This window comes from Corapipo altera, unplaced genomic scaffold, assembly GCF_003945725.1.
Source record: "Corapipo altera isolate COAL_440 unplaced genomic scaffold, ASM394572v1 0, whole genome shotgun sequence".
Taxonomy (NCBI): domain Eukaryota; kingdom Metazoa; phylum Chordata; class Aves; order Passeriformes; family Pipridae; genus Corapipo; species Corapipo altera.
In genome coordinates, this window is record NW_020884872.1 from 4,383,881 (window position 1) to 4,404,702 (window position 20,822).

At 41.7% G+C, this 20,822-nt stretch overlaps 1 protein-coding gene across 9 annotated transcripts in view; it reads left to right on the plus strand.

The window, feature by feature from the left end:
* Nucleotides 1-302: 302 nt before the first annotated feature.
* The window catches only part of SLC37A1 (solute carrier family 37 member 1), a 39,162-nt gene continuing 18,642 nt past the window's right edge, over nt 303-20,822 (plus strand). For 2 of the 9 annotated variants that reach the window (XM_027636300.1, XM_027636368.1), the window contains exons 1-11: nt 303-412; nt 1,048-1,141; nt 4,022-4,299; nt 5,954-6,035; nt 6,869-6,995; nt 8,844-8,922; nt 9,735-9,870; nt 11,449-11,525; nt 13,362-13,528; nt 14,496-14,533; nt 20,493-20,576. In XM_027636300.1, coding sequence (XP_027492101.1) covers nt 4,244-4,299; nt 5,954-6,035; nt 6,869-6,995; nt 8,844-8,922; nt 9,735-9,870; nt 11,449-11,525; nt 13,362-13,528; nt 14,496-14,533; nt 20,493-20,576 — 846 coding nt within the window. In that variant the 5' untranslated portion in view covers nt 303-412; nt 1,048-1,141; nt 4,022-4,243. The other 7 variants (XM_027636338.1, XM_027636360.1, XM_027636320.1 and 4 more) reach the window with 7 other exon arrangements.

Consider the following 20,822-nt stretch of genomic DNA (forward strand, 5'->3'; position numbering starts at 1 on the left):
GCCGTCTCTGCTCGAGGCTGAACAGGCGCAGCTCCCTCAACCTTTATTTGTAAGAGAGATGCTCCAGTCCCTTCATCATCCTCACACCTTCCTCTGAACGCACTCCAGGAGCTCCATGTCTGAGGAGCCTAGAACTGTTCACAGCACCCCAGATGCGCCTCACTACCGCTGACTACAGGGTCAGGATGACCCGCGGGAACTGCTATTCCTCATGCAAAGGGTTCCCCCCGCAGGCTCCTCCTTCTCCTCCTCCTCCTCGGTGCGGCGGGGAGGAGGGGCCGAGCCCGCCCGGTCCCGCCGCGCAGCTCCGGCGGCGGGCGGCGATCCGCAGCCTCGCCCGGCCCGGCACAGCCCGGCTCGCCGGGACACGGGGGACTCAGGAAGCTGCCGGTGCCGGGATCGGCATTGCCGGGTAGGCTCGGCGGGCGGGGGCCGGCCGTGCACCTGCCGTGCCCGCGGCGGGGGCGGAGCGGGGGCGGCTCCGGGGCCGCGGGGCCGCTCGGGAGCGGCGGGACCGGCCGGGGGTGCGCGGGGAGCGCTCGGGCACCGGCCGGGGGTACCCGGCCCCGGCTCTCCGCCCCTGTGCGCTGCCGAGAGCTGCCCGTGGGTTGGGCTCGGCTCCCGCTCTTGGCGCTGCCCTTGGCCCCCGGGGCGGCTCCTGGGGCGGTCGGTCCTGCGGGTCCCGGGGCCCCGACCCACGATGTGCTCACCGGGGCTGTGCCCCGCTGTGGCTAAGCCAGGGTGAACCGGGGTTTTTTTGGTGTGTTAAATAGAAGGAACGTGGCCATTTAATGCCCCAGGGTGGTGGGTTTGGCAGGCTCTGGCTCGGGTGCGGAGCTGCCGGGCGTTAAGCGCGACGTGCATTTGACCTGCGTGTGAGCGAGGGCGTTTTGAGCCCTTGAGGACACCCCGAGGAGGGTTTGGTTACCCGCTGTTTGCAGACACTGAATTAATCTCTGCCCTCTGGGGAGCTGTGCGTGGCCAGGCACGACCTTCCTTCCCACTGCCTGTCCAGCACAGCTGATCCCGGGTTTGCCGTGTTTGCAGAGGGAAAGGCCGGTCACCGATGACTGTTTTCCCGAAGCAGGGAGGAATGTTTCAGCCAGTGGGAAGCCTGAAGGAGCAATACCAATTTTGGAAGGTAAATATGGTTTCAAACTAAGTACCAGAATATCGCTTTATAGGTTGCAGTACAGCAAGGAGGAAGCGAAGTGTTTGTTTGGCTGTCGGCTGAAATGGTTGCAGAAAATGAAAGAACCTAAAGCCAGTTTCAGTGATTAGATTCGAGATTGTCCTTGAGCTTCATTAGTAAACCAGAAATACAAAGGATGTATTGGCAAACTAGCGGTTATGTGTTGTACCCTATTAATGTAATTTCTGAAGTATAGCTTGGCTTTTAAAATTTAGTTTAATCTACGGCAGGATGTGATCTTTATAACCTGTTTTCACAAGTTTTATTGCCACAAATTCCTTTGCTTTTGTGGAGGACGTTCTATTTGTTTATTAAAAAGCACGTGAATGTCAGAGGAACTTACAGATACGTGGAGACAGAGATAAGTTGTTGACAAGTAATTGAGAACTCAGCTGTTTCTGCTTGCAGTACATAAAATATAATCAACCTCTGTCAAATAGAGTTCGAGTGCAGTCCTCTCTGTGCTGCTTATAGTCCAGTCATCTTTGCTGGGAAGTGACTGGGATCCGGGTGATGGGATTTACTGTTGGGAGGTGGTGCGAGTACCATCTGTGCAGCAGGTGCACAGATGTGCAACCTTGTGTGACCACTTAGTACTGAAACCTTTTGTAAGATCTGTGAAGTCTTTTCCTGCTTAGGCTAAAGCTGCTAAATAGTAGCTTGTTAAATAATTGCTTTGCTATGATGATAATTGCCTTGTCCCATTATATTTTAAAAGAACCATTTAAGGAGATGTTTGACCTCGGCTTTTTGTTCTCAGCCGGCTTCTCAGTTTTTTTCCCAGTAACTATTTCTGTCACCCTGCTTAGTGTGGTCAGTTAAATAATAATTTTGGTGTCTGGGGATAACTGTGAGAGAGAAATGGGGTTTGGGATCACCCTGAAATAGGTTTGTTGCTGCTGGAAGAAAAATACCCTCCAGCTGGGGGCTGCTTGTGCCAACCTATTTTTCTTCTTACCTTTCTTCTGCTACTGGAGCTATCAACCAAACACATATTCCTGACAAGTTGTTGTTTTGAATTTGAGTTCCTCTGACCTAACTAGCCAGCTGTGGTTGAAAGGGGCAATCCCACCTTCAGTCCCTGCCTTTATGCTCCCGCTGCGTTGGATTAATCCTAAGTAGCAGTTTTATGACTATAGAATGAATTAATATTCTCTGTTGGATCAGCTGCATTTCATGGCAGGTTTTCTGATGAATCAGCCACCTGAACCATGGCTGTACAACTGCAAGGTCTGACACAGAGGGAAGCAGGGACCTGCATTTGGGAGTGGAAGAGGGGAGGAGGATGTAGGGTTGCACTTTCCTTAACCTCTGCAACCTCAAAGAGGAGGTAGGAAACCCATGTTGGGTTGGAATGATTACGGGGTTTAATTAATTGCACAACTGATTCAGAGCTGGGGAGGTGTGGGGGGGTGAAACATGCCAAACGAGATTAGCAAGTCAGCTCACTTCGAGGGAGGGAGGTGTCAAACTGAACCAGGATACTGGAAAAAATAAAACCATGGCAAAAATGTGTTAGCATAAAGGAGCAGACCCCTAATTTTCTGTTGGGATACTCTGTTTGGAAAGAGGTGAGTTTTCCTCCATTCCTGGGGAGAAAGTCAATGTGGGTAGTGAAGCTTTCAAGTTGCTGGCTTGGACACAGCAGATCCTGTTTGGTGTTGGCATTCATCTGGTTGAAGGATTAGTTTTGATTTCTGTAATAAGATGGGGCAATGAAGATGATCTCATGTTAAGACCAACCCTTGGTCTTGGGCAGGTCTGTTTACTTGCTTGGCAGGTGTGTTTTCTTTTGTTTACCAGGAGAGCTGATCCTGTCTCCTACCAACTTCCCATCTGTGGCTTTTGCTGTCATTAAACCCACTAGCAGGGCTACCAGGAGGGCGGTAGGGGTTATGCTTGACATCCTGCTGGGGTGGCTCTGCTGTGAGCACACAGGGAGGGTTTTCATGCGTGACTTGCAGTCACACCTTTTGCCTACAGTGCCTTTTGTCATCGCCCTCAACAGTTGGCTGACTTGCTGCCAGCTAACAGTGCAGCTGCTCTCTGGTGCAGTACCTGCAGTAAAGATATTGTGCATTTATTTTTCTGTTGAGGGACTTCAGCCCACGTTTGAACAAACAGGAGGAACTCTGAAACTTTAAACCAAACTGAATTGATGCTGACACAGTCTCTCTCTCCCCTGCCTGTTATGGACACGTGAGATCCTGCCTTCTCCCCTTGTGCTGATGCAGGGAGCTCAGGTGGTGAAAAAACTTGTTTATTTTCTTTTCCAAGTTTTCTGACGATGGGGTGCTTTGTGCAGGACTGCCACTGGGACAGGGAAATGGGGTGGAAGAGGGAGTGCTGGTCGAGTCTTGCTGGCAGCATTGTTCAGCAGCACCCACTCTCAAGCTGGAGGAGTCTCTATTCCGAGCTGGAAACACTACAGCCATTTTTGAACTAATTGCAAGCTCATGAATGTTTCTGATGTGCTTAAACAGATCTTTGTGGGCTGGGGAATTGTCTGCTTGTAGCCATTCTGGGACAAAAGCGGAGTGTTTTGATGTCAGCTGGCTTTGGATCGAGTTCTGTGTGCATCTTCCCTTTGTGTCTCCGCTGCTTTGTACTATGCCGAGTTCTCAAAATGCATTATAAATGATAAAATTCAGAAAAGGCTGCGTTTTTATATCAGCTTAAAAATTCTCCATTACATTTTTGATGGCTGGAAGGTTAGTTATGGTAATTACTTGCCTCTGAAGTAGATAATTACTGATTCAAATGTTATGGTTAGAAAATATTACAAATCCTCCATCAGACTGTTTACTTATCAGCTTCTCTTATCTGAAGATCAGCAGTTAACAAAGGCAGAGTGAAGGATTTGCCACGTCGAGACTGAAGGTGTAAGACTAAAAACCTACAGGGAGATCAGCTCAGCAGCAGCTATTCCACATTTTTTACCTGCCATCCCACGGCTTCTAGGGGATCTTTGTTACACATTCAGAAGAACAGAAAGCACTGTCACGAGTACATAATTGTGTCACCTAAAATTTGGTACCAGCCATAGTGTAGATGGCTCAGCTTCCTCCTGGGATTCGTTTCATCACTTCATTTTCACGAGATCAGTGGTAAGTCCTGAAGTATGGTGGTGATCTTTGTGGACAGTGTGAATTTGTATCTGGGAAGATCACGCTGCTCTAGTTTTTGCTTTTTCATTGCTTAATATACACAGGAAGAAAATATAGCCAGTTGTATAATAAATATTGATGACATCTAAAAAGTTAGGTGCTTTGTTGGGAAGCCCAAACAAACACTTACTAGCCTTTTGTCCTTTTCTTTGCAAGGTATTTAAATGATAAATTTCAGATTTTTATTTTCAAGCTCTTAGGTAGGAAGAGTGGCTCAAGGTAAACTCTCTTTTCTTAACCGTAAGTGTATTTTCTCCTCAATAATTTGATGTTTAATACAGACTTGTACAATTACAGTTTTAGTTCTTGCTACTGTAATATTGAAAACAAAAGCAAACCCTAAAATAAAACAAACAAACAAACAAAACAAAACCCCCCAAAACAAAAAAAACCAAAAAAAAACAAAAACCCCCCAAAACAAACAAAACCCCCCCAAAACAAACAAAACCCCCAAACAAACAACAACAACAAAACACAAAAAAACCCAAAACCAACACAAAACCCCCCAACAAAACTGAACCAAAATCAAATCCTCTTTGCTCAAGAAAACTAATTCTGGAAGTTTTGTGACATCAGTTCATGTGCTTTCTGAGATAGAAGACTGAGTCAGTTGTGTGTGGAAAAAAAAACAAATGAAAGACCAAGCACTTTCCATTTGAGCAATTTTATCATGTGTTTTCTCTAGTATAGCAGCAGGAACAAAGTAATTTCAGTTTTATTCCTTGTGAGGAATAAATGTGTGTTTTCAGTGAAAACTGTGTTTTCAGTTGTGAGAGTGAGTAATTCAGCTTGTGGGATAACTCTTCTAGTGTCTCTGTGAATATACCAGAACTGTAAAACAAGGCCTTGATTATATAAAAGTTTGTAAGGCAAAAAATTATTGAAAAACGTTGATTAAAAAATCACAGACCATAGTAGTCTGTGTGATATCAGATATTTGTATTTATATATGTACTTTTATTTACTGATGTTGATTTTAAGATCAAGGCCAGAAGGAACCAGCAAATACACTTGGACTCTGCATATTGTTAAAAGCACAATTCCACAAAGTGCTCTCCTTAAACAACTGAAACTGCAGGTAGAGCAGAGAATAGATCAGCTTGTTGACTTTGTTTAATGCTTACAGTGACAAGGATTTTGGGATGTCCTTTTAATTCAGCTGAACTGCAGAGAAAGACCGAAAGATGCCAGTGAGGCACAAAGGAGAATTCCTTCCCAATCCCAAACCTGCTTAATTATGTTCATGTGCTCCAGTACACTCTGTCTGTCCATCTCTGGAAACAGCTTATTTCTGTTGTTACAGAGGAAGGCAAAAGTAAAGCAGAATCCTAAAAGCAGTAAGAAAACAAGGAAGTAATAACCCACAATAATCAAACTGCCAACTCAGAGAGCCATCACTTATGTCCTAATCATACCAGAAAACCCAGTGAGACGGTGAGGTGTGAAATCTGATTATCAGTATGTTTAATGTTGAACTGACATTTAATAGCCCCCAAAGGAAGGTTGCAAACAAGGCAGATGTTTTTGTGTAACTTGGTGCTGAAAGGAGATCTAAATAAAATAATTTTCAAATACTTTTTATTTTATACTGTAGGTATAGAGCCTTCATTTTCTCTCTCACATTCCTGCTGTATGCCAGCTTCCACTTATCAAGGAAACCTATTAGTATAGTTAAGGTAAGCAGAGTTCTGTCCTTGTTTAAACATCCTTCTGCTCCTCAAACACAGAAGTCATTGTCTTTTTAGTATTTCCCATTGTGAAAGGCAGTGTTAAACTTTAACTTGAAGTGGCTTCAATATGAAAACCTGATAAAGCCAGTACACAGTGACATTTGCTTGATAAACTTCAGTGAGACCACGCCTAGAATATTGCATATATGTCTGGTTTTTGGGGTTAGAACTTGACACAGCTATGCCTACACTTAATTCATGTGACTTAATCTAATTATAGGTATTTGAGAGATTTACAGTTATTTTTGAGAAAAGTTGCTCATAACTGATGAGTTGAACATGATAATATTGCCTTGGCATTTACGAGAGTGTTCCAAGTACTGTTGAACATCATAGTTGTCTGTACACTTGGGACTCTGTTTCTAGTGAAACTGGTGGCAAAATATTCCATAATTCAAGGTTTGTTAGTTTAATCTTCAGCCTGTAAAACTTGCCAAACTCAAATCAAATCCCCTTGTGCTGTCTTGTGTATAAGTGATGAGTAACAATGGGCAAAGTACCTGATGTTACTGCAGAATTTCAGAGCTGTTCACTGTCAGAAACACCAGTTCACTACAGAATGTTTTTTCTAACCATGTGATTAACTATCTCATGTAGTGGTGGCTTCACTCACCAAAATGCCAAGCAATTAATAATGGCTAACAGTGTTCCTGATTTTGGTGGGTTTGACACAGGTTCACGTCAGTCTGGGTTTGTGAAGTTTGTTGTCATATGGGAATTAACAGTCCCCAGCTCACAAGTGAGTTTTTTTCCATTTTCAAATGTCCTTTCTGTTTCAGGGAGAGCTGCATAAGCATTGTGCTGCTTCACATGAAGTTGAACTTGACTCCTACAAAGAATATGCTGCCCAGATTCAGCCTCTCAAAAAGCCATTTAACACCTCTCAGTGTGGTTGGGAGCCATTTGGTAAGGGTTGGGGTTTTTTTTTTTGGTTTTCTGTTTTTCCCAATAATGAGCTCATATTCATAATTAGATTATTTGCTTCTTGCTATTTCTTCACATATGGAGGTATTGAGGAGATGTGCATGGAAGGGGTGTTTTGTTTTCCACGTTCTAATTGATTTCTTCAAAGAAAGTTAAGTTGTGACCTACCTTATGATGTCTCTCCTGCTCAAAGTCACTTAAACAGGTGACATTATTTTACTTGTTACAGCTGTGAGATGGTGTCAGTAGAGCAGTTTTCAGTCAGAAAATGGGATTTGTCTTTAGTGTGTCTATTAAGGAAAAAAGGGTGAAGAATAAAATAAATCATTTTTATTTTCTACTCATTTAATTCAAGGTCCAGCAACCCTTTAAATTAATTTACTTGGTGTTTATCGAAATCAGAACTTTTCAGAGTCCTTATCTGCTGGAAGAAATATCTTTCTCTCCATTTTAATGAAGAAAAAGAGGAGACTTTATTTCAGAAAAGACTTGACAACTTACTGAATAGTTTATGGACATGGCCTTTCACTTAGATAGAAAACTAATATTTGTCTACTGAACAATTACATTTTAATTTAATTGTGTTTGAATTTCAGGGAAACTTTGAACCATTCCTTGATGCTTTAATTACTACCAGGAACATCAGTGAAGTAGAATAGTCCATTCTGTCAGTGTGCCAGTGCACACCAGTCTATGTAGCCATCCATTCTAATTAGTCCTTAATTAGCAATTAAAAAAAAAAAAGGTGCTACTCTGTTCAAAGATAATTAAAGATCTGAGCTCTGGGTTTTCTGTGGACAAAATCCAGTGTATTAACTGCCTGTTGCAAGGTCTGCTGAAATTATTTAGTCCCGTTGGATGGGATGTAGTTAAATTGGTTGGTGTTTCTTGTCCCTGGACCGAGGGGAGGCTGAGTTTGCGTGTCTGAAACACTGGTTGGCTTTGCTAGTGGAGACTTCTGAGCTCCAGTGTCCTCTTTTTCCATGAACACATGGGTTACTACCAAGCTACCCCTTTGGGATGGCACTCTAGACTTGGGTTTTTGGCTGTTTTTTTCAGGCAGTACAGCTGGGAAAGCTGGGAGTGACACTGAAAGAAGGAATGCTTCAGTATCTGTGACTTCATGCTCAAAGTCAATGGCAATTGTGGCTCCTTGCAAATAAATACACAAACTGTCTTTCTTGGTATGAGCTCAGGTCTCCTGAGAGTAGACTTGGCATTTCCATCTGGGTGGAGGCCCTTCTACTCCCTCCATCCTGTCTGCAAGTCCCATTTTGGTGTGATTTATGCTTGTTTGCTGTACAGAGCAGAACCCTGTTTGTTGGGTTTTTTTAAGCAGAACTCTGTGCCCTGTGAATAGTTGGAAAATGAAATGCAAAAGGCTTTAACAATAAAAAAAAAAAAATTAAACTGATTCTTTAAAAGCCTCTGTGATGATGGAATTTTTTTAGCCATTTTGACTGTTAGGATCTCACACATTTACAACTCATCTTCCCACTTTTAATCAAGTCACATTGGGATTTTCTTATGTCTAAGGACATACAAGGGCACTTTATTAATAGCTAGTGTTTCTTCTCTTCCAAAATGCTGTTTTGAATAAGGTAGAGTTAAACATGGGCCTACCAATATTTTTGTTATATGTTACAGCCATTTATTTTTATATTTTCATTAAATAAAACGTTTTGCAAAATGTGTGCTTAGGTGTAAAAGCACCTATTGAAAATTAAATGCCAGTGCATGTTCACTAACATTTTTCTTCTTATATGTAAAAATGGTTGGAAATTAATTAGTACATTTAAACTGATAATTTGTTTTGAAAATTATTCTTAGATAAGAACAACTACAAACAGTTACTGGGAGCGCTGGATTACTCGTTTTTGTGTGCATATGCAGTTGGAATGTATTTAAGGTAAATACACTCTCTGGGAAACCTGCTTTATTGCTGACTGTTAATTTATGAGGCTGCACAGCTTCTGAGATGTTGTGATTCCTTATGGGAAAAGTTTCTGGTGAAGAGAGTGAGAAACTGATTGCTGAGGGGGGAACAAAACCCACGTCATCCTGAGTCCCAGTGGTATCATATCTGTTGATCTATAGAAAGCTGCTTCTTACCTGCATCCATCATGACTGCCTTGTGCAGGAATGCTTTCCAACTTGGCCTGTCTTTGCTTCATGTGGAACACAAAGGAATATACACTGGAATATATGTCCTCAATCAGTCTCCGACTTGTAAACTAAACTGGTTGTCCTGGCTTTCTCTAGAGTGAGAGGATGGAAGCAGACACCTCCTAAAAATAATACCAAAACCATCTTACAGTGTGCAAATATTAGCTGCTGTTTGGAGATGTTTCTTTTTATTAAAACCAGAACCTTCGTGATTAGAATTATTAGCAAGGGAGACAAGTCTCACTTTAAAAGGCTGGAGACATGTCCCACCTTACCTGTCATTTGGAAAATGACTCTGTAAGTAAATGTACTCTAGATGAGTATCTGCCTGAAGGATGGTTGTGCAGGTGTCAGAACTTAGCAATTAATGAACATGAAATGTTTGTTGGGTCTTTTTCCCTGTCAAGCGCTGCTGTGAAGGCAAACAGCAGTTACCAGTAAAGTTTCTCCTCAGTCAGAATTAAACAACAGAAAATATTCTTTGTTTGTGAAGGCTGGGGGTATGATCTCATTTTTAATTATGGCCTTTCTCTTTATTTCCTTCCCCATTCCAAGTGGACTGATAGGAGAGCGGCTGCCGATCCGGTACTATCTGACGGGTGGGATGCTCTCCAGTGGGCTCTTCACTGCCATGTTTGGATTGGGTTATTTCTATAACGTACATAATCTGTGGTTTTACATCATGGCCCAGGTAGGCACGATGTTATTTAGGCACTGCAGAGTTTCTGTGGTGCTGTTCAGTGTTGTGTTGGGTGCTTCTCAGCTACGCGCAGTGATTAGTGGTTGGATGGGAGGGTGTAGATGTTGGAACACACTGTCAGTGATGACAGGCAGAACTGACAGAGTGGATAGCCCCAGGTTTTATTTTTGAAAAATGTTTTTCTAGTGAAAGAAATCTTTGAAAACAAATTAGTGTGTTTCACCCTGTGTCAAATCAGTGATCAAATCTTTGCGAGCTTAAATGTGGGCGAGTTTTAAAACAAGCCTATTTACTTTTGTCAGTCTGCCAAGACCTGAGTGACTCATCCTGGCTTTCTCTGCGGGAAAATTAACATTTATACTGCTAATGATGAACAGTCTCCCAAACTGGTGTGGCTTATGTAACGAGATTGGTTGTGTGAGATTTTTTCAGAGCACTAATCAGGTGTCACAAGAATATTTGCTGTTGACCTGAAATGGACTTTAGGTCAGGAGCAGGACATGGTCAGCACTTGAGCCATTTTGGGCAGGTCTGCACCTTGGTATTGCTGCTTCCTGTGTGTTGTTGCAGTAGGATTCTCTCCTCTGGCACCTTTGCATGGCATTGGGCAGCATGGCATGCACAGGTACTAACTTGGGCACAGCAAGCTTGTGTAACCATGTCACCAATTAATCTGTTTAACCCTGTCCCTGCCCCAGCCCTCTTGGATCAGGTGGTTTCTAGGGCAGGAGCTGGCTCCTTTAGGGTTAAGCTGACTGTCTCTAGCAGTGCTGCCCTGTGGGATGTGGTCAGTGAGTCCTGGAATACCAAAGGTGGTCTGGCACCACCAGCCTACTTGTTTTTTGTGGGGTAGAGTGAGGTGATTTTGTTACATGTTCAAATGCCCACTGTACAGTTACTGTACTGTGACCTTTGCATTAAGGTGTAATTCTAGAGAGAGTAATTCTAGAGTAGGGTTAGAGACAGTTAAAGTTATAATCTGTGCAATGTGGAGGCTGAACTAGTTCCTACTTCAGCCTGAAATAGTAAGCTAAATTCCTCCTCTCAGTTTATTTACAGGTGTCTGTTAAGCATTTTAAAGTGAATGTTCAAAGTTAGCCAGTCTCCCCTAAAGCTTTTTTTTTTTCCACTTTGTTTGATTGCAAACACACTTTACCATATGCTCAGATTGAGATAAGCATTAGAGGTGGACTCAGTCAGTGATCCTTGTGAGTCCCTTCCAACTCAGAATATTCTGTGAAATTTTCTGTGTTGTTGTTTGAGTGTGGAGAATTCACTTCTCAGTGCAGTGTGACTTTTGGTGAGCGTTGTGATTGAATGACAACAGTCTGTGATTTAAATCATAAAATAATTGTGGGGATGTAGGTACAGGGAAGAATCTCTGTGAAATGTCGTAACTTGGTTATTCTTGGGGAAAAAAATATCACTTTCAAACCTCCCTGCTAAATTTCTAAATTCAGAGCATTTGTGAGGGCTTCCTTTTCCCAGTGCAGCACTCGGCAGGGGTTGTGTAGGAACCTGACTTATTATAGAGTGTGTTTATTTATTATAATTTTTATATACTTTCAGATAGCAAATGGGTTGGTGCAAACTACTGGCTGGCCGAGTGTCGTTACATGTATTGGCAACTGGTTTGGAAAAGGAAGGTAAATCATATGTTATCCAGACTTTTGGAAGTACAGATCAATACATTCTGGGCTGTAATACAGCCCATTTAAATATCTTTTTCTGTTTCTGCGTTTTTTGGGGACGAAAAAGCAGTTAAGTAGAACTTTGAGAGGAGCTTCCTTTGTTACACTGATTAGTTTGTATATGGGTTTGAAATGTTCTCCCTCATGTCAAACCGGTGTTCTCTGGTAGCTCTTTAGTCTGACACTTAGTTTTTCAGCTGAAATATTTCAGAATTGAATTAGAATAATCCTTGCAAATATTAACAGTCTAAAACTACTTTCAGTACAGGCTGTTATTATGCCATTTTAATGTGGAATTTCCCATGTTTTCATTTGTGTTTCCAAACAGTTGTCAGGGTGTAACTGTAAAAAGTATCTGTCTAATATCCTTTTTTTCTAACACACTTACATAAACTTAAAAATTCAGGTTAAAAAGGAAAATATGTATGGCAGCTGATTTAACTTTTCTTTTTGTCACTTTTCTTTAAATCATCTATTTGGGTTTTTTATCTTAATCCTGCTCAGAGGTCACTTTTAGTGTTTATTTTGTCACACCACCATACAGTAGTTTTCCATAAATTTTACAGGAGTTGCTTGGTAAATCCACTGGTTCTGATAATGGTTGGTGGATGTAGCACATAATAATGCTACTGTAGTACCATCCTTTGTAGATAAATACCATAAAAGAGCATTGTTGTCTGTCAATTCCAGAGGATATACAAAAGTTAAATATATGCTTTCTATATAAAATCACAGAATAGTTGTGAAAATGTAGGTTCAGGCTGGTTTTCTGTGGTCCCTGCAGCCTTTTAGGTGAATGTTACAAAATGGAGAGAATAACTGTCATACAGTACTGAACAAAATTGATGAGTCTGCAAAATAAATACATTTATTCAGGATTTACTTTGCACAAAAGCAAGAGCCTTTTCTTTTAGGAGGCCACAGAGTGGACTGGTGGGTAGGGCTCTTGTTTGAATGTCAGTGTTCTGGTTCTTGTTCTCATTTTTCCACAAATTTCATGAAAATGTGGGCTGACCTGTTAGATCTTTAGCCCAAGGAAAAGACTGGGCTTTGTTCAAGTTAGGTTGCTCCATGTAAATTGCTGAGGACAAGGCAGTTTTCCCATGTGGAAGAACAAGGAGGGGGAAAAAAAACCACCCTGCTGTCATGACTTCAGTAGGATTTCTGTGGTTTACATTAGCTGAGCTGGAGCTAATCTGGGATTTCCAGGCAGACAGCAGCCTGATGTGTGTGTTAGCCAAGCTTGCACAGGTGTCATCTTCTGCTAGTGCCCAACAAGTCCAGAATGTGACCAGAAAATACTGAATTTGCTCCACATATCCTGTACAGGTTGTTTTCTTCTGCATGATAAGTCTGCCATGTCCTGAAAGCATCAGATTATCAGGGCAACGTGTTTGCAGGAGGATTTTCATTCCCAAAAGCATCAGACTTCATGTCCACATGCTACAAAACATCTCTATACTTGTTTTAATCAAAAAAACTCTGTCTAGAAACATGCAAGCCCTGATGGTGTCTTTAAATCCCATTAAATGCAGGATGAGTTTTGTGATGCACAGAGAAGTATTTTACAACACTTTTATTAATATTTAGGTGCCTTGAAATTGCCAGATGGAGACTGTAGCGTAAAGAAACGATCAGTTAAAGAACCATAAGATTGCAAATATTGAAATATTTCAGTAACAGCACAGATGAACAGCTATTTTTGATACACTTGTCTCGATCCAATAATTCTTGTAATAAGAAAAGTTTGTGGGTCGTTGTTTGTTTTTGTTTTGGTGTTTTTTAATGCAGGAGAGGTTTGATCATGGGAATCTGGAATTCACACACTTCAGTGGGAAATATCTTGGGATCCTTAATTGCTGCTTACTGGGTGTCCACGTGCTGGGGTCTCTCCTTCGTGGTGCCCGGAGTCATCGTTGCTGTGATGGGGATTGTTTGCTTCCTGTTTCTCATTGAACGTGAGTGCTTCAGAGGGACAGAACCATGGGGGAGCTTGTTATGGGTGAGGAACACCAGCTGCTTAAGAATAATTTAGGTTGGAAAAGACCACTAAGATCAAGTCCAGCTTTTGATCAATCACCACCTTGTCAGCCGGACCAGAGCACTGAGTGGCATGTCCAGTTGTTCCTTGAATACCTCCAGGGGTGGGGACTCCACCACCTCCATGGGCAGCCCCTTCTGATGTCTGACAACCCTTTCCATAAAGAAATTCTCCCTGATGTCCAGCCTGACCCTCTCGTGGCACAGCTGTAGGCCATTGAGGCCATTTCCTCTCATCCTGTCCCTTGTTCCCCAGGAGCAGAGCCTGACCCCCTCCCTGGTTTCACCCTCCTGTCAGGAGGTTGCAGAGAGCAAGGGGGTCCCCCCTGAGCCTCCTTTTCTCCAGGTTGAACTCCCCCACCTCCCTCATCTGCTCCTCATGGCTTATTCTTCAGACCCTTCCCCAGCTCTGTTGCCCAGAATGACTCCAGCACACTTCAGAATTGAGTCCACCACCCTGTTATTAGTTCCCAGTCTTGATAAATTGTTCAAGTGTATCTTAGCAGAACGTCCCACCTGGCTGCAGTGTGTGTTCTGTGCTACCATTCAACCCATGCCATCCATCTTCTGTGCTGTGAAATACAGAAGTCAGCTGGTAGAGCAGGTTGTGACACTTTAAATCAGAAGTTAAAGAGGAATGCCCCATCTTGTCCCTATGAAGACTCAGAGATATGAATGCTTATTTTACTATAACTGTCCTATCTCAGCAAGTAGAGAGTTCTGTAGAGATAACTAGAATTCTGTAAAAAGAGCAAGACTGCCAAAATAGCCCTTGTTATTTGTACTGTTGGTTTGTTGTCAGTAAATTACACTGTTTGAAAGTGTTTTAAGAGATCTTTGTTAGGCTTCTTTTCACTGTTAACTATATGTGGTGTTGTATTTCAGATCCTAAGGATGTGAGTTGCTCCTGCACACCATCCAGTGTAAGTGAATGCTTTTTCTCTTTTGATTTTTGCCTCCTAATACACGTTTATTAGGATAGTTCTGGAAATCAGTCCGTGTGGCCCTGTTGTGCCAGGCTGTTGTAACTGATCCTGTTCTTGAGGGAATGATTTGTCTGTGCTTCAGTGATAAACCAGAACCTTATTTTCTCTCAAAGCAAGTGAATCAAGAGGTAAATTAATTTGTTTTAAATAAAATTTTGGAAGAGATGATCTTACAACAGTAAAACAGGAAAACCTGTTCATTTCTTTTTTTTTTTTCCCTTGAGTTTTCTTACTTTCCTCCAGTCTTCCTGGGCATCTTCATGGCATTTTGTGCCATCTCCTGCTGTTGCCTCCCTTGCTTAGGTATGGCATAGTGAGATTACTGCCAACTGTATCCTGGAAAAGGTCTCACTGGGAACCCTGTGTGAGGCTTTGCAGAAAGAGCAAACAGCCCTTCTGCTGACACAGGGTCAAGGAAGCATGTGTCTGTGGGCTTGGGATGGGTGGTGGGATGTTCCCTGGGATAGAGGAAGGGGACAGTGGGAGCACATGAGTAGGGAAAACCAAGGGATGGATATAAAGCTGAATTGAAGAGATTGGAGCAGTCAGTTTGTGACAGTGAGTTTAACCGTGTAGCATTTATTTATCTAAAACTCAAATTAATGAGGAAATGTGAAAAGGAGAGAGAAAAAAATCTGTGCTAAGTTTTAGGAATCATATGACAGATGGATGCTTTAGTTTTGTGGCATCCCAGAATAATTTAGATTGAATCAGGACCTCTGAACATTGTAGAAGCCTACAAGAAGGATGGAAGAGAGACTATTTACAAGAGCATGTAGTAACAGAACAAGGAGGAATGGTTTTAAACTGGAAGAGAGTAGATTTAGATTAGATATTGGGAAGAAATTCTTCCCTATGAGGGTTGTGAGGCCCTGGCACAGGGTACCCTGAGAAACTGTGACTGCCCCATCCCTGGAAGTGTTCAAGACCAAGTTGGGGGCTCTGAGCAACCTGGGCTAGTGGGAGGTGTCCCTGCCCATGGCAGGGGGTGGGACTGGATGATCTTTGTTCCCTTCCAACCCAGGCCATTCTGTGATTCTGTGGTTCTATCCTCTGCTCACAGCAGGTCTAAATTTGACATAGGATCAAATTGCTTAGGTCTGGCCTGCTAAAATTTGAAATCCTCAAGGATGGTGCTGCTGTTTATACGTAGATGTTTGGGAGTTTTTTAGAATGCATTGATCCCACGCTTCACTGGCATCAAGGGGATCTTGCTATTTATTGTATGAGAGCTTATACTTCAGGGGCTTAAATTTTGTCAAGGTTGGGAACTTCACTAGGTTGTAAATACACCGTCACACACAAGTTGTGTAACACATGTTGCTGTATCACAGGGGAAGATGTGACTCTCCTGACACAGTGGTTTGAAAGTCCACATCAGAGATTGACCTCTTAAGGCATTGTTGAAGCAGGATTAAAATGCATGTGTGCAAATGTCTTAAGCTTTTTTTTGGATTGCTGAACATTGTATGTGTATTTTTGTGTGCCATTGTGGCAGCAAAACTCATAACTATTTAAATCGTTTCTAAAAGGAAAGCTTTCTCTTCCAAGTGCCTTCCATAAGATTGTTCAAACATTAGAAGTAGGTTGGAACTGGTTAAGCTCTGTTACCAAGATATTTGCTCAGTGCTTTTGAAACAAAAATTCACAGGATGTTTATGTGCTCAAAATTAAGTATTCTAGGAAGTCGTGTCAATGGCAGAAAGATGTGCCTTGGAAATATTTAATTAAAATGAGAAGATGATTGTTTCCTTTCTTGCCTCACGTAGCTGTGACCCAAGAAGAGGGAGGCAGTCAAAATAGAATGAGAGAAGAATAAAAAGCAAGGAAAGGGAACAGAAAAGAGAGCATTAGGAAGACCAGCTGTGCATAACTTCTCATAACAGAATATCATTCATAGCCAAGTTTTGTTTAGGAGTGTATTTAGAGGTTCATCTTGTTTCGTGTTCCCTAAGGCTCTGGTATGTGTTTGTCTCTACTGTAACCACAACCTAGAACAGCTCTTGCCCCAGCCTTCTGTTCCTTTGGCTTCCAGGAGCCTGTGGGCAATCTGGTCTGCCATGTTTTCAGCTGTTTCCTTGGAAGAATAGTAGGGATGATTGGCAGGGAAGGTCTTAGGGTTTCCTAGGTTTGAGGGCAAATCAGGGCTATTGGGGGAAATGTCGGAGGGGAGGTCCCAAGGGAATCCCAGATGGAAATTATCTGTACATGTGAACTATACCTTTTATTTGCAAGTCTCACAAGTAGGTTGTACAGGGATGGTTACTGGTTTTTTACCACCCCCCTCCAATATTTTCAGATAGTTGTTGGTTTTTTTTTTACATTTTAAATGCTCTTGAATAGTAACTGAAGGTAATGTTTTTAGTCTGTTATCTCTTCTTTACCGGATAATGGTTTTTTTCTCCTCATATGAAGTACTCCTGATAAATCTTCTGAATACTTTCAGTGGTCTGGGGAACTCCTGTTCTTAGTTTTTTACTGTGAGATAAGGTGGGATCACAGTGCATTCTCTATTTTTCATTTAATTCTCTTTCATTTCTCAAAGGTAGCTTCTGTCAAGTATGAGAGTATTTTAAGTGACTCTCATTGCCTCCTGTTAGGAGTGTCTCTTTTTTTCCTTAGCTTTTATGTAGTTCAGGAGCACTTAGAGGCTCATGTTTACAGAATTTGCTGTTAAGCCTCATGGAAGCATTTGTTTCAAATACACGTTGAGTGGAAAGCACAACTAAAGAGCTCTGCACAATATATTGCTCATGTGTCTCAAGGAGCTGGTATGGAAAATTTTGACATTGAATATCTGTTTGCCGTGATATTTCTAACAAAAAAATTAGCATTTTAGGCGCTTTTCCCCCCTTCTACTCACCACTTTTTCCCTCAGTCCCAGAAAAGGACTAGCATTTGGCCTCATCTTCTTTAGGGCACCTGCAGGATCACTGCTCCAGGAACAGTCTTATTGCGTGGGATGCATTTGACCTTCAGTTTTCCTGGAAACCTTGCCCTCCAGAGCTAAAGGCATCACTTCTTCCTTCCCTGTTCCCGTTTCACATCTGGAAATCTTGTGGGAGGTTTATAAAAATACTTCCCCACCTGCCTTGGACCCTTTTCAGATTAAGATTCACCACTGTCTTTGGAAACTGTATCCTATTTGAACTGCTCAAATACTTCTCTTTGGACCTGTGTGGTCTGCAAGGATTCCACATCCTTAGTGAATGGATTTAGCTCACAACCTCTGTTCACTGCAGGAGGGTGGTTTTAGAAATTAGGGAAATTAATAAGGTCAGAGTAGAAGTTCACGATCTCCTCCAAATGCAGGTGTGCTAATGACAGTGTCTGACTGTAAAGAAAACTGATTGCTAATTGAAGGAAGGTTCATGTAGTAAAAGACTGTGTTAATCCTGGGAACAGAATATTTCAGCTGTGTTGCACAAGGGTTGGAATTTGTCAGGCATAAAATGCTTGCTGACCTTTTTTTGCTCGGTCATTTCAGTGTCAACCTGAGCAACGGTTGTGGTTTTGCAAATGGTTAGAAATCTTTTTTTCCTTTTTTTTTTTTTGAGACACTAAAGAAACATTCACACTTGCTCTTCTCATCAGGCTGTAGTAGGTAATTTTGGACAGATGCCTTGGTTAGGTGCAGGCAGCTCTGCTGGCTGGTGCTAAAAACCAAACCTCATTGTGGAAGAATGAGGCCAGTTAAATTTAAGCACCACTAAAATAAATGCTCAGCTTGAGGGGAGGACTTTAGTGTAGATTTATATTAAGATCCAGAGGTCAGGTTCCTCTCTGTGTGCTATCACTATCCTGGATGAATTTGGTCTACTGTTTATTTGCAACATGATCATGAGCCCAGTATTTCTACCGAGTTTGTAGTGGTGAGTAATCTAATTTCATTGAGTTGTCCAAAATTACAGAAGGCAAGGCAGGCACAGAGCCCTGAATGTGTGGTTCTTATTCTTTATCCACTGGTTTCCTGGGCTGTGCTTCATTTGCTTGTATTCATCTTGGCTCTGATTCATCAATCTGAAATTTGTTTCCAAGTAAACACTTAAGTGCAGTGAAGGGCTTTTAAATCCCCGCATTGGAGGCTTAATCTTTGACTTTCTGAACGGCTGTAGCTGTGACAAATGAAAGTGAGAAGCCAGTGTGATTTATTCAGCATTGCTGCACTTCCATCATGAAAGTTAAAGAGGAGGTTTAACAGCATTTGGGTAATGTGGTGATTTAGAACTGGTTTTATTGCTTCTCATTTTCTCCCTGGAGCTTTTTTTTTCCCCGTAGTTACATCCTGTTCATTCAGACCTGTCTTAATGCTCTAGGAACTTCCTTTATCTTGGCTTTGCATTCCCAGGAAACTTAGCTCTCTTAAACTCCTGTTGAAAAGTGCTTGTGCACTTAAGAATTACCGTGCTGCAATTTTTACTTTCTGAAAAGGAGAAATAAGTCCCAAGTATTAAATGTGCAGCCTCTCAGTCTAGTCCTTTTCCCCAGACATTTTCTCCTTACCACAGTAAATCTTACTTTTTGACAGTCAAATGAAAAAGTGATTCATTTTTCCTGTGCTGAGCTGCTGATTAAAGATGTAGATGACTTGTCTCTAGATAATGGGTTTTCTTCCCTGTGGATCATTGTAGATCACTTTTTTGATAAGAGCCAGATTTTTTTGTAAGATAAAATTTAAAAATCTGTTTTATCAGAGCCTTAGGGGCTTGAGTGTTGTTGGTTTATTTTGAGGAATTTGTACCCAAGACTGCTGGTGCCTCAGCTCTGTATTGAGCAGCAGAAATACTTCAGTTTATCCTCAAAAATTTTTTGCCTTCTTAGAAGGATTTGAGTGATGAATGGCAGTTTGCCTAAGGAGTACTGCATTACATATCTTTGTATTTTTGTTGGGGAAGAATAACCCAGCAATTAATTTGGAATTAGAATGTTCAGGGAGGTTCTGCATTCTTTTTTCATTCGTGATGGTGAACTCAAGGGGTCGGGGGTGCGTTATTTGGGGCAGAGTTCGTGGCGGTTTTTATTGTTTTATTTTGGGGTTTTTGGTTGGGTTTTTTTAATGTGGCATCAAGTGTGTGATTAGACACTAAAAAAATCATCTCACACCTGAGGAGTGCACAATGCTTCTTTTGGACTTAGCAATAGGTTGTCCATACCTGGCTGCAAATCTGCTTTAAAGCTGTATGTTTAATTGAGCAGACAAACCTTAATGTCCCTGGTAAACCTTCTTAGACCAAAGATCACAAATTGTTTTCCATGGAGTGCAATTTTGTTGTGAACTGTTACACTAATTCACTTGTTGATAAATAAGTGTAAAGAGCAGGTCCCTCTAGTACCTAAAATGTAGCTTTATTGCCTTGATTTTTCTACTGGATGTGCTGGAGTTGCTTAGGCTCTTCATTAACACTCCTGTCCACAAGTCCATTTCTGGGTTAAAAGAATATAGTGCTGCAGAATATTATCTACAGGGATAAACTTTAATCTTAAAGGGATAGGAAAGTGAAGAACCACGGTTTTCCTGAAACAAATCTACTCCTGTGGTTGCTGCTGGGATCATCTGCATATGAGAAAAAAAACTGTTTGTAATGTAAGTTCAGTAGAGAAAAAAGCAGCCAAAGATGTTAAGAATGGCATGACTGTGCTCTGAAGTCATTGTGCTGCTTCTATCTAAAACCAGCCTTCAGATAAATTTGTGATTGCATTTTATGTACGTTGCCGTAGGTCTGCTTAAGAACTTTGAGAACTCAAAATACACAGTCATTAAATTAAAGATGTTCCATTTGGGGTTATGCTTATGTTACAATGCACAAAAACTTGTTGCAGAGAAACGGTTGACACTAATGTCATCTTTCAAAAAACAAGCAACAGAAGTATGGAGTTGTTTTGTTTTGTTTTTCAGAGTTCTAAAACCTTCCTGAATGGTACCTCTCGGTGCAGAATCCAGATACCGACCTTAAATGCTAAGGAAAATGGCAAACCTCAGGTAAAATATAACATACTGTTGTAAAATAGCATAGAAGGCTTCCTAAGGCTCATGTGGAACATTTACAGTAGATTTACTGTTGGTGAAGATTGCTCCTCCTTTTATGATGCTGAAATCTCCTTCCATCTTCGTACACAAATGTAATTTCAGTCGAGGGAACTAAGCATTACCTGACATAAATACTGCTCATTTCCTGACATAAATGCTGCTGACAGAGCTGAATGAGATGGCATGCTCGCTCAGTTG